At 39.9% G+C, this 14,550-nt stretch overlaps 1 protein-coding gene across 3 annotated transcripts in view; it reads right to left on the reverse strand.

The window, feature by feature from the left end:
- The window catches only part of DNAJC24 (DnaJ heat shock protein family (Hsp40) member C24), a 50,525-nt gene extending 37,479 nt beyond the window's left edge, over positions 1–13,046 (reverse strand). Inside the window, exons 1-3 of one of the 3 annotated variants that reach the window (XM_065683277.1) lie at positions 12,959–13,038; positions 12,524–12,765; positions 11,293–11,433 (exon numbers count right to left, since the gene is read on the reverse strand). In XM_065683277.1, the coding sequence (XP_065539349.1) occupies positions 11,293–11,400 (108 nt within the window). In that variant the 5' untranslated portion in view covers positions 11,401–11,433; positions 12,524–12,765; positions 12,959–13,038. Of the gene's footprint in view, positions 1–11,292; positions 11,434–12,523; positions 12,766–12,958 lie in introns of all 3 variants that reach the window. The other 2 variants (XM_065683278.1, XM_065683279.1) reach the window with 2 other exon arrangements.
- Between the last annotated feature and the right edge of the window lie 1,504 nt (positions 13,047–14,550).

Consider the following 14,550-nt stretch of genomic DNA (forward strand, 5'->3'; position numbering starts at 1 on the left):
AGAAACCAAAGTAAGGACCTTAGTCCTTTCACCACCTCTTCCTCAGCCTCTGGAAAGATGGAACCCCATTAGACTGGTTCATTAGACTGAGGAGTCCAACAAAACAGCAAGTAATTACCTCGTCTAACTGTCATATTATATATTAACACTTCTAATCCTTTTCAGCTTCTTACAAACTTAATGCTGAATTGAAATGTAAAAGTTCCCATTTCTAGTGATAAAAGAAAATCAACTGTTGTTATATAAATAGAAGCAAAGATTAATTTGGGTAACGTAGGTATGAAAACAAAGGCCAGAAAACAGAACCTCTGGTTACCCAAAAAGTGTATCTTTAGAAAGAGCTTCTCTTTAATTTTCTTCTGCTTCTACGGCTCTTTATTTTCCTATGAAGAACCACCCAAGAGCCTCAGAAGCTACTTCAGAAAGCCTTTTGGAAGCTATGTTATACAGCAGAAGATGAAGCAGTAAAAAAAAAATAACTGCCACCAAAAACTAGCAAAGGAAAGAAGGAAAGAAATCAAACATTTTAAAACTTACAGGAACATAAAGGTAAAAACAAAAGTATAAAGGGAATTTTAATTTTAAATGTCTGGCTCCTGTGCTCACCATTTAAACTGTTAAATGGCACATTAGATGACATTCCATTGTTCAGACATAAGTTAATGTGGCCCTATTCATACAGTAATTCCAGTTACACAAATGGTTAGGAAACTAGTTTAGACAAATGCTACTTCTGCTGAATGTAAGCCCCAGAATCCTGTTTTGTAAGACAAAAAAAAAACCAAAAACCCATCAGAGCAATCACAACTGCATAAACAACTGAAAAACTGGTGGATGAAGGAAAACCCACAGGATGCTATTTCCTGGCTGAGTGACATTGGGCAAAAGGGCAGGGCCAGGCAGTTAGAGGCAGGAGTCTTCAGCTGGCACCATGACCTGCAAGATTAACACCTTTCTGCAGGCTAAGGAAGTCAACTACTTTGATACCCCACAACTTCCTAAGAACTGCTGAGCACAAAGCACAGTTTTTTTTGTCAGCCCTCATCCTACCTACCCCCTGACATAGACTGTCACCAAACCAGCATTCCAAATCCAAGCATTAATTTTCAAATTCATTTGGAATACCTGAAAACAAGCAGACACTTAGAAGGGCTCAGATTTAAGCATAAAGCAAAATAATCAAAGTCACTAAGACACTTCAGCTGCAGAAGTCACTGTGCAAAGCAGGCCTTGAGGAAAAGAAGATGTCTTTTAAAAGATTACTTATTAGCAATCGTTACTGTAACACTTGTACAACCCTTAAGGTTGAAAGTGGTTTCGATCTTACTTTTTGGTTTTCTTTATTTATTTCAGCTTTCCCTATATTTAGGAGCAGTACAGAATCTCTACAGTAGTTGAAGCCATTAATATTCTCAACACATTAGGCCATAGTCAAATCATAACTTCTAAAATGGAAAAGCTAATATTAACAGACTTTAGCATGCAGTTTAGAAAATATTTTGGAGCAAAATCCAGAAAGAAACCACCTACTTTTTACAAGGCAGCTTAATTTGAGAGACCCATTAGTGAACACGTTAACACAGTATCCAAATAAAAACAGAAGCACCACAGCCTGTTGCACAGACAATACTTCGTTATCTTAGGCAATGCCAGGCTAGTTTAAAGCATCTTGAGAGGTTTTAACCCTTAAAATCAGAGGCCATGAAGTACGCTATGACTATAGAACAAAGACTCCATTTCATGGATATTACAACAGCAAAAAAACCCACAACCCAACACAACAGAACAGAAAAACGAAACCAACAAAAAACCAAAACCAAAACAAAACCCAAACAAACAAACACAAATCCCAAAACAAAACAATTGCAAACATAACCTATAGAATCACATTAACTTTGCACCTAGTTTGGACAACATTTAATCACACTAATGGCTTAAAGGATGCATTCATTCACTAGTTTGTGTTAATCTAACTTTTAATTTGAGGTTGGTCACAGTTGGCAAACATAATATAATCCCCATTTTCAAGAAGGGGAAAATGGAAGACCCGGGGAATTACAGATCAGTCAGTCTCACCTCTGTGTCTGGTAAAATCTTGGAGCACATTCTCCTGGAAGGCATGCTAAGGCACATGAAAAACAAAAGGGTGCATAGTGACAGCCAGCATGGCTTCACTAAGGGGAAATCCTGCCTGACCAATGTGGTGGCCTTCTATGATGGGGCTACAGAACTAATGAACAGGGGTAGAGCAGCTGATGTCATCTACCTGGACTTGTGCAAAGCATTCAACAATGTCCCACACGACATCCTTGTCTCTAAACTGGAGAGACATCAATTTGATAGGTGGACTACTCGGTGGATAAAGAACTGTCTGGATGGCTCCACGCAAAGAGCTGTAGTCAATGGCTCAATGTCCGGCTGGAGACCAGTAATGAGTGGTGTCCCTCAGGGATCAGTGTTGGGACCAGTCTTGTTCAACATCTTTGTTGGTGACATGGACAGTGGGATTGAGTGCACCCTCAGCAAGTCGGCCGATGACGCCAAGCTGTGTGTTTCGGTTGATACGCTAGAGAGAAGGAATGCCATCCAGAGGGACCTTGAGATGCTTGTGAGGTGGGCTGATGCCAACCTTATGAAGTTCAACCATGACAAGTGCAAGGTCCTACACCTGGGTCGGAGCAATCCCAGGCACAGCTACAAGTTGGGCAGAGAACAGAATCAGAGCAACCCTGCAGAGGAGGACTTGGGGGTTTTGGTCGATGAAAAAAGGAACATGAGCCGGCTTCAGTGTGCGCTTGCAGCCCAGAAAGCCAACCGTATCCTGGGCTGCATCAAAAGTAGCACAACCAGCATGTTGAAGGAGGTGATCCTGCCCCTCTACTCTGCTCTTGTGAGACCTCACTTGGAGTATTGTGTGCAGTTCTGGGGTCCTCAACATGAAAAGGACATGGAACTGCTGGAACAAGTCCAGAGGAGGGCCACGAGGATGATCAGGGGACTGAAGCACCTTCCGTATGAAGATAGGCTGAGAAAGTTGGGGCTGTTCAGCCTGGAGAAGAGAAGGCTGTGTGGATACCTCATAGCAGCCTTCCAGTATCTGAAGGGGGTCTATAGGGATGCTGGGGAGGGACTCTTCATCAGGGACTGTACTGATAGGACAAGAGGTAATAGGTTAAAGCTTAAAGAGGAGAAGCTTAGACTGGATATAAGAAGGCAGTTCTTCACTGTAAGGGTGGTGAGGCACTGGAATCAGTTGCCCAGGGAGGCTGTAAATGCTCCATCCCTGGCGCTGTTCAAGGCCAGGCTGGACAGAGCTTTGGGTGGGATGGTTTAGTCTGAGGTGTCCCTGCCCATGGCAGGGGGGTTGGAACTAGATGATCTTAAGGTCCTTTCCAACCCTATCTATTCTATGATTCTATAACTTTGACCATGTGTTCTCAGCACCACTTAAAGGGCATACAGATGACTCAAGGAAACCATGAGACAACAGGATCTCTGCTCACTTAAGAGAATTTATTACTGAGCTTTTTGTCATTGATATTTAATAAGCACTATATAAATGGTCTTAACCTTTACAGAAATTCCCCATTTTAGGAAAGAATAGTCAAGAGATGTAAATGAAAAGGTAAAGTCATCACCTAGGACAGATCAGCAACTGTAGAGAAATAATCCAAGGCTTTCATCAATAGCAACATTTACAGAAGCCATAGTTATACTAAGTGAATTGTACAAGCCCATACTTTGCATTGGTCTTCTGTACCAGTAGGAACTAAGACTGGATCACTGGCATGCCCTGACAGAAAGCAAGTACCTCTTCAAAGAGAAACTCTCATTCAGCCTCTCCTCAAACACATTATTAGTTACTATTAGATGCTACGCCAAGAAAAGAAAAATATTCAGCTAAGATGCTGCTCAGAAAACTCATTCATCTTTACCTTTATTTGCCATGGCCATTCTTAGGTCATAAATCCAAGCAACACAGACTGAATTTGTTTGTTATTGTTAATTTACTGGGAATAACAACAAATGGTTAGGTTTTAGGAATATCTAATTATTGACTTTCCAGCCTTAAAGCATTGCTTTTAACATACTGAAAATTAAATGAAAGAGCTTATGCAAATGACTGGCAGACTGCAACAAAAAAGCTGAACATTCTTACTGTAATAATAAAAACTATCTTCAAAGTATCCCATAAGACAGCCCTTCAGGTATAACAAGTCACTTCTGCATTATATCAGTTCAAATGAGCTCATGTCTGCTGAGCATTTGGGCTCAACAGATGAGAAAACATTCATGATGCACTGAGGCAAGGCAAAGACGGAGTGTGGGACAATTACATTGTTCAGATTGAGACTTTCTGACTTTAAAGTGTTTAGAGAGGAAGGAAAGAAGGAATGTGGGAATGTGTTGCTCTACAAATTTCCATAATTATTATGTTATGTATTTTAAACATAAGGAAAATTACACACAGATAATTTAAATTTACAATATATATAAAAATATATGTCTCCAAAATACTAAGTTTTACAGGTTACTGCATCATACTACACTAATCATTCTATGATTCTATAAGCAAACTGGTCTAGTGTGAAGTGTCCCTGCCCATGGCAGGGGGGGCTGGAACTAGATGATCTTAAGGTTCTTTCCAACCCAAACCATCCTGTGATTCTATGATATGTCAGAATAAGCAGAACATTTACTTACATGAAAACAACATGCCAGTCTTCATAGCTTCATTCTTTGTGCTTTATTTAATATATTTTGCTGCATTATTTTTAGACATCTCACTTTAGAAACAAGAGAAAAAGCATAATGTGCCATCTAAAACCTCAGCGTGTCTTCAAGAGTGCTGAAAGAACACTTGAAATATTAAAAAATGTTTATGAAATTTAATAAGCTAGTATTTAAGATTTTATTTTTAATCAGAATTTACATTTTATACTACCTCAGGACACAGTGAATATTTTTAAGTATGGAACATCTTTAATGAAAAGTCTATCAAAGACAGTGTAGATTTTACTTTTAATATAGTGTTACAATTAACAACTTAGATAACCAGTGCACAAAATAACCAGCCAATGGGCACCAAATTCCTTCGCAGAGCATAAATAACACGAAAGGCCAAACACACACTGCCTGACACTCACATTTCAACTGCCTGATGCCAATTCTGTTCTTATGTATGTACCTTAAAACTACAGGGGATGAAGTATCAGAAGCTGCTCATCGTAACAAATAAGCTATGGACAATAACCCAGCAAATAAACAGATTAAATTTAGAAATGGTTTTCCAAACACACATTACTTTTCCAACTTACTGAACTACCTGGATAACCAATATATTACTTGCTGCCTTATTGTGTGATGCCATGGGTTGTCACATATTCTATTTAACAGTTAAAAATAACTTGCTGTAAGGATGTTCACAGCATCTACTTGCTAAAATTCACCTACATCTTTATAAAAAAGTACACATTACAAAGTAATAAGAAGTGAGACACTGCTCCAATATAAACTGAGATACGGTAGACACCACCCCTACTAAAGGATACTGTAGACTACATATTGTCATATGCCCCTTTTTCCACTGTGATATCTTACTACATCCTTTTTCTCTTCACCTGCATCCACAACCTCTCTTCCCCCCATGCCTTCTGCAAATCACGATATCCTTCTCTGCTTGTTCTTATATAGGATGTGTCTGGAGTACACCTTCCAGCTGGTTGATGACCAATCAGAGCACTAATTGGTTAATCACTGTATTTCATTTGATTGGTCAGCTGTCTAATTATGTGGAATACGCACTCCCATTGGTCACTTATCCTAATGAGAGCACGTAAAGCCCAAGGACCAACTGGGACCAGGTATGCAACCTCACACAATTCCAACTGAGTGAGCAGGAGCTTCGTCTCAGACATGGCAGTCTGTAGCTGCATGCAGCAGCACCATACATCTCCAGAACATTTGGCTTTTAAGGACCATCTTACATCAAACAAATTTGTGACACTACTAAGACTTATAAAATTCTTGTTTTAGCAGCATAATCATTGCCAGGCTAAATGCCTGTTCTTCAGACTTACTACTGAATATTGTATCTTCTGGTATGACAAACAAACAAAAACCACCACAAGAAAGCAGGCAAGTAAATCTAAAAGAAGCTCTCCTAGCTTAAGCAGCAGCAGGAACATCAGCATGATTATGATCTGCTTCATAGAATCACAGAATGGTTAGGGCTGGAAAAGGCCTTAAGGTCATCTAGTTCCAAGCCCCATAATTCATCAAGCTGTTTGAACTGGTGACTTCAGGAACACTGAGGATCATTATGTACTACATAAACTAATGACCAATTTTCAAGTCCCTACTGGGAAATATGCCCCTTTGTATTTTATTAGGGTCACAAGTAGTAAATCAGATGTAGAAAACTGCTCAAACTAGCCAGACTGTTAAAACAGTAGCCCTCTACATTAAGCCTAGTGGCTTATCTTTCTCTCTGTTGTAATTCTATTAACTTCAGGCAAGCTACAACCAGGCTGCCCTGAACTTTTTCTGTTTATACTGTCAATTGACCAAATCCATTTTCTACTAGTTAGCTGAAACTCAAATTAGCCAAGAATGATGATCTGCTGAATCTGCAACAGGTATGCTGCTACTAATCAACAAATAAACCCCCTAAAGGCTATTGAAAAGAAAAAGGAATATATACACTGCATAATTTCCATTATCAAAAGCATTATTATGAGACTTCTGATATGAAGCTCAAAGTATTTCAATTTTAAACATTTGAATTCTCAAATTCCACATGAAGTTACTCAGTTGGCAGGTCCTTTCAGGAGTAACACTGAAATCATTTTGGAACAAGCTTAAGGCACCAATCATGCAAGCAGGTCTTTAACTTCATATGTATGAAATCCTCTGCATGTCTTGTTGTTGCAGAATTTAGATATGTACATAAATCTCATGAGACAGAACAGATTTCTTGCTCTTCAGAAAGACAAATTTATTTCCTCGACACAAGCTCAATAGAACAATCTTTTATTTCACTTCATTAAATTACATTTCTATTAATGTCCTTTTTGATTGTTGCTGAGAGCCACTTACCTATGCCTGATGCTGTCTGTTTTCAAAATTTCTACTTGATTAAGTGACAACCTTAACACTGTTTGTATTTATATACACACATGCCACCCCTCCTGATAAAGAGAATCTCTGTAACACTGTGAAATGGCAATTTTATTTCCTTACCATATTAGCAATAAGAGCTTCCTGCATACTCCCTGCTCAAATTACATGGATTTTCTTTAAGATTAGGGCATACATTGTAACAGCAGCATGTAATTTTCCTGCACAATATTTTTTTTCCAGTTGAAAGGTATCCTATAATATCATCAGCATCAACAGGAATAGACGCCTGATTTTCAGCTAGACAAAGCTTATGCGTTTGATGACTTTATGCCTTGTAAAAAGCAGTTTTGAGATACAGAGCAGCTGCATGAAAATTTGAAAACAATCTGGCAACTCATTCTTTGACCAAAGTGCTAGACCAAAAGGAGATGTAAATATTGTTCCAGTAATAAAAAAGTGTATTTTTTTCCCCCAATATACTATTTTTTACTCTAATTTTATCCTTTGGAAACTGCAAGTCTTCTGTGCTTCAGAAAACACTTTAGCAAGAACTTGAAACAACCAAACAAGGAATCTTTGCATTGAGCTGGTTACAAAATACATATTTATAGTATTTTTTTCTTTCAGAATTCCTGGCTGAAGCTCTGAGATAGAAAAGATACCAGAGTATCTTTGGGGCTTGATTTTGTTTTAAAAAAGTTGGATTTTACTTACAAAGTAAGTCATTTATAGCATTGCCAGTGTCACACATAGCGTGCGCTCAAAAGTCTGTCTTCTTCAGCTGTTACTGATTGTTACAATAATAAAGTCTTAAGATGACCCAGGTATCAATAAGCACACAAGATTTTTTAAAAACATAAATTTAATTTTCAAAGAAATTTTATGAATATGAGCTTTTAGTTAAATACTTAAAATATGAGAAAAAAAAAAGGTTAAAAAATACCACTCCTCTTAGGTGAAACCTGTGCCATTTTCTGTATCAAATTAATACTATTCTTAATTGACATTATCTGTAGTAAAATAATTCACTTAAATGTATGTTGTAACCTGTTCAAATGAAAAAATTAAGTACAGCAAAGCAAAATATGGTGAAACAGTGAGTAAATATATTCACTCTAGTAGGGTGTATATTTACAGGTTTATTTGTTATGGGGTAACCTCTTCCATCATCAGTTTGCTGGATTGACAGAAACAAGTTATATTTTAAAAATTCATTAGTTTTAAACTAACTTGCCCACATGAAATCATTCTTACAAATCTACAATTCAACCATTTTTTATTGCATACTATGTATTAATAAGGTCAATTCTAAGATTCAACTGCAAATATTTTGGATGACATATGGCAAGATCTCCAACTCCTTTTAGCTTTGGAAACTTACATCTGCCTGTTCATTCAAGATGCTGAGCATACATGTGTTGACAAATACAGAAAATAGCAGATGGCAAAAAGCAAATGCTCAACATGAAGCACTGGGGATGGTTTGAAAATTATTTGGACTAAGACATTTGCCATTTTTAATAGCAGAATACTGTTTCAAAATAAATTCCACCATCTATTATGCTTAATGCTAATGAAGAGCTGTGATCAGAACACTGACAATTACGGAATTAATATTACATAAATTGTAATTGGTATCCAAGATGGAAGTTGCTTTACAACCTTTAGGATTTTAAGATAATTAGCACAGTACAATTCTTCAGGAGCTTAACCTCTGCTGCTACACGTAAGCCAGAAAACTTTCTGTACTGACCACATAATTTGATATGAAATCTTTCAATACGCAATACACTAGCTGCGCTCATCTGCTAGTCTAGCCTCTAAACTGGAGTTACTCTGGTGACTGGTTACTACCATAGGACCTAAAAACACCTGTATGTAGACCTGTTCCCTGCCTGCACCAGTAGTACTACTACTTCTACCTCCAACAACAGCTTTAGAAAACCAAAATGAACATTTTGTCAGTTAGAGATGTGAAGCTGCCAAGAGCTCTAACTTGGGGAACAAGGCAGTTACTTCATCTAGACAGGATGCACAGGCAAGACAAGAGTTCCATCCAGTGCTATACTTTTTACTAACAAGGAGCCCTAGATACCCAGAGAATAATACCAGGCTAGAACAAACATACAGCACCTCCCTTATATATTCCACTAATATTTGGAAGTCTGTAACTCCTGAACCTCTGAATCAGAGAGTATTTTCTGTGTTAACATGCTATGGTACACTTTCAACAAAGTCTTAAAACCTTTTTCAACCATGGAAATCCCTTGGACTCAACATCATCTGTGGCATTAACTTTCACACTGTAACTATGTTCTATGTATATCACCTTTTAGTGAAGGCATGTACTGTAGCTTCTGGTCACTCCTATAGCCAATAAGGTTTTTAAGGCCCCCAAAAAAAGTTTTTAAATACCACCATGCTTGAAAAGACTTTAGACTGACTGTACTAGGTGCTCTGTTGGTATGTAGGCAAACAAGTAGACTCTGTAACAGTTCAGCTAAAATATAAAAAAGATGAATATAGGGAGGCAGGATATGGTAACAGCAACTGACAAGCAGCAGATCTGCCTTGGAGAAAACACCTTCAAGTAAACATGAGCATGGCTTTTTAGTCAAGAGATCCATCTCAGCAAAAGATTTCTGATCCAAACAAAAGGGAGGGGAAAAAAAAAAGGTATCTTCATTTTCTCTTAACATGTCTGAGTTTTCAAATAAAGAGCACTAACCAACCATTTTGAAATATACAGGTTCTGAAGAAAAGCTTGTATATTGAAATAATAGTTTCATCTTCTAAAACTATAGCTGTAAACAGACAGCTGTAAACTGACTATTCTCACTTCACACATTTCACAGTAACTACATGGAAGTACAATGCTATAACACAAAAGGTCAGTTTCAAAGAAATAAGTTAGCAGGAAGCACTGAGGAGTAGATGGACAGAGGGATTTCTTAGCAAATTCAACTGAAGAGTATAAAAATGGGGAAATTTGGAACATACCAGTGAAATGACCATTAAAACAGTTTTCACAGGGGCTAGAAATATAATAAATAATGAAACAGCAAAAGCAAAACCCACAAAACCAATCAACCAACCAAACAAAAACCCTCAAACCCACCCATGAGTTTATTCCAACTCTAACAAAACTCAGTTTCTGACTTTGTCTTTACTTCACTTCAAAATCCCAACTTAGCACATTCAAACAGCTCAAACCAAGCAAGAGCAACTGCACATGTACTCTCTAATGCCTGGCCAATACTGACGGTCTAGCTAGCAGCTAGATAAAGGAATATATAAAAACTGAATTCTGCTCACCTTTCTTCCTCCCTACCAGGCTGCCATTTTCAAGAAACACAGGAATTTAGTTACCTTGGGAATTCTACCTCCTTAACAAATTTATCTGAAAATAGTAAAAAATATATAAAAAAGCCCACCCCATTTTCCTCAGAAAGCCAGGCCAAAGCATCTTTTGAGCACAAAGACTGAATTCAGGAGAAAGAGTAAAACAGAACAACCAAGAATTCTATGAAGTAATCTGATAAAGATTCAAAATTCTCATGCAGATAAAGCAGGAGTACAGGAAAAATTAAGAGAATTCATAGAACAAGAAGTCTTAATGTATGACCAAGGACATGACTCCACAAAAATGCACCAGAAATTTTCAAATAAAATCAATATTACGCTATTTTCCTCCTAGATATTTTCTATTCCGTTACTGAAGAAGGAAGAGCTTCACTTCGCTCTTTGCACCTGGTCTTTATATATTCAAGAGTTGCATTCAGCACACACAGCTGTAAATACAACAGTAAATACCACAAGTATCAACTACTAAATTGTATAACCATGTGCTACAATGACCCTTTTTGACTGGTGCACCTGATTACCCAACATCAGATGATCAAGTGCTTGGCTCAGTTCATTCACGAGTGTTTAGCAAAGCTGGAAGACGTATCATTGTTTTGGAACTGGAACACCACAACTCCTCTTTGCAAAATACAATGATCACTCAAACTCCAGAAATTTATTTCCAACTTAAACCAGCCTCAGTGAGCTGATATTATAGACTCAGATAAATCATATTTATATCAAAAATGTAGAAACAAAACCTGCAATTATTATCTTATTAGTTTATATTTTTTTTCACATCTTAAATAACAAGAGTTTACTTACTAATAGAGCAAGTTTTTGGTACTTCCGTTTTAGTTCTGCCAGACTATCTGACGGCTTAGCACCCAGGATTTCATACCAGTCCTTTTGTGTAATGCTTTCAAAGGCCATAGTCTGACTGGCTTTGAAATTATTTTCTTGGCACTGTGTAAGAAAATTTAATAAATATAATGACAATATGAACAAGAAAGAGCTAGAAAAAGCAAAAATGAGTTAATGTGACAAGCTACAGGGTATCGTGAAATCACACCTCCACCACTATGTATGATCTATAGCACAAAAAACCAGGCTGCTCCATTCCACAGATTGTTGTGCACGATTTAAGTTACTTCGTGCTTCTGATCCCAGTTCCTTAGTACATAATACTTCAGAAGCCATCCATATACACTTTTTAAAATATTTTGAAGCAGTCCTGTACTGGGGGGAGGGAGGGGTTGTAAGAGCAAGTAGTGACAGGACAAGAGATAACAGATTTAAACTGAAGGGGAATTGAGATGAGATCTTAGGCAGAGCTCTTCCCTGTGAGGGTGGTGAGGCCCTGGCACAGGTTGCCCAGAGAAGCTGTGGCTGCCCCATCCCTAGCAGCATTCAAGGCCAGGTTGGACAGGGCTTGGAGCAACCTGGTCTAGTGGAAAGTGTCCCTTCCCATGGCAGGTGGGGTTGGAACCGGATGAGCTTTATAAGTCAAATCCAACCCAAATCAATCTGTTAGTCTATAGCCCTCCTTCATCCTGCTAGGTAAGAAGGCTTAACTTTTAAAATATTAAAGTACAAAAGCATATAAAAACCCAAACAAAAATAAATTAAAATCTATCAGTTTAGTATAGGTCGCTAAGTAAAACCTAACTAGTTAAATGTTTTTTTATTTCTGGCCACCTATTGTCAAGTTAATGACTCAGAATTAAAATAAACAGAAGAATTAAACGCCACTAACAGCACTGTAATGCTTGAGCTCTGAGTAGATTCTCTGATATACTGCAGCTGATTTATCATGAACTTTTTGACTAGAAATAACACCATCAGCACAGAAGAGGTTTTGTAAGTCTGCAGGTTTTGTAAGTCTTACTTACTGTTGGAAGAAAGAAAAGGTTTTTTTGGGTTTTTTTTCCATTTCAGCACTAAAACAACTTTCTGGTGGCTACAAAATAAATCGTTTTTTTCAATGGAGAAGAAAAGTGGGTTTTCACATTTAGCAGAACTACAAGCATAAGGAAGGCACACCTCGCACACATACCTTCACACGCCCTTCCCCACGAAGATCTCCTTCATCCCAGAGCACCCACCGAGGTTTTTAAGATCACACCAAGCCGCCGGCACCGCCCGGGGCCACGCTTCCCCGCCGGAGCCCCACCGCCCCGCAGGAAGCGGTCGCTGCGCCACAGCGGGCCGACCCCTCAACAACGTCTACTCGCAGACCGGCAAGGCGGACAGGGGCTCGGCAGCGGGAGGCGACCGGCACAGCCCTCCAAGGAACGCCTGCGAGGAAGCAAAGGCCCCGCAGCACGCCGCGTACTGCCAGAGACTTCCCATCACTCCCACTACCGCCACCGGATCGGCGCGGGATGACCTCCGCCTTCCTGCCTAACTTCCCTCCCTCCACTCATCTCTCCCCGATCGCTGGCACCGACGGCCGGCAGTAAAAGGCCCCGCAGCTACAGCGAGCACCTACCTACCCTACATCGCCAGCCCGCCGATGGAGACAGCTGGTACTTTACATAACTCGTCCGGCGGGAAACAAACCCTCCCGAAGGCCGCCTTAGCGCCTTTAAGTTGGCGGAAGGGGTGGAGCGAGAGAGGGAACAGCGGAGCGTGTTATTTAAGGGGCCGCCTTCCCTGTTTCTCCTGGGGCAGTAATGGTGTTAGCACTAGGAGGAAATGGAGTTGTTTCAGGGGTTCGACGCCGTCACCATGGTGACTGGTAGCGCTGCACCGGGCTCAGTAAGAGACGGTTCCCGCCGCTCTCCAATGCTTGTTTCAGGCCCGGGGCCAGCGCGTTTCACACAGGCTTTTCCCTCAGGGATTCTGTTTCCAGATGCGAGAGAACACTGAGGTCCCTCTTGTCTTCCTTCACTCTTTTTCCCTTACTGCGTGGGGGTCTCTCTCCCCTCGGAGACTCCACCTCCGAGAAGCACCGGGTCCGTTTTGGCTTTCCTCTTCATAGCTCACCCGACCCGAGGTCAGAGCTTAGCTCCGGAGCCTTTTGGTTCCGCTGAGCGCGGAGGGAACAGGGAACGGACCCGCCGGCCCCCGGAGGGCAGCTCGGCATGGCGCTCTCCGCCGGGCTCTCCTTGCCTAGCTGCTTCGGGCAGGGAGGGTCCGGGAGAAAACCATGGGCTTAACAGTTTTCTCGCCTCCCTTACAAGCTGTCCTGACCTGCGAGCAGAGTGATGCTAGTTTCTTTGTAGAAAGTGCTTGTCCTAAGGAGGAAGGAAGAGCAGCCTCTTAATGAAAACTAAGCTCAGGAAGCAGACCTTTGAACTGTTCCAGTACCCCAGTAGTGAGGCTGGACTGACATTGATGTGAAGAACTGGAGGTGTTGTCCTGGCACACTGTTCCCCTTAACACCAGTACAGGAAGGGTGTGGAACAATCGGAGTTGGATAATAATAATGGGGAATTTATTTAAAGTTTAACATGGATGGTAGAGAAGCAAGAGATTTTCTGAGGTGGTGAGAAAAACACTAAATCTACAAAGCTACTCGAGACATATGTGCCAGTCTGATTATTGTCTTCCCTGGTCATCAATATGTTTCTGCAAAGCAGACATCAGGTTAATATTTTGCCCTTCTCTGCACTGTCATAGGTGAGGCCAAATTTGTAGCATAAGTGTCCATAGCTGCCTAAAGTGAAAAACTTGCCTGCACACTGGAACAAGACATGCATGAGTCCTGAAATCATCCAGCTCCTTCTGTTGATGTGGTGTTAACTTCTACAGCACCAGTGTGCCTAATTGTGTATTTCATTGAAGTCATTGCATTAGAGATGAGATGTATCAAGTGTGAGCTAATCTATGTAGTCCGTTTTGAAATTAGAATTCAGCTCTTGGGCAAAGGTTTCGGCATGAATTATCCTCTTTGCTTTGGCTTGTAATGAGCCCATATACAACTTGGAATAGGCCCATAGCACTTAATGTATTTCCTTCAGCTGTTGAGTGGGGCTGACATGTGAACGAGTACTGTTGTGAAGGGGAACAAATTAAAACTGTAAAAGGTGCAGTGGGATCTTGCAGATTGATCATTACATCTGTGTGTTTACCACAAAT

Source organism: Lathamus discolor, chromosome 6 (assembly GCF_037157495.1).
Source record: "Lathamus discolor isolate bLatDis1 chromosome 6, bLatDis1.hap1, whole genome shotgun sequence".
NCBI lineage: Eukaryota > Metazoa > Chordata > Aves > Psittaciformes > Psittacidae > Lathamus > Lathamus discolor.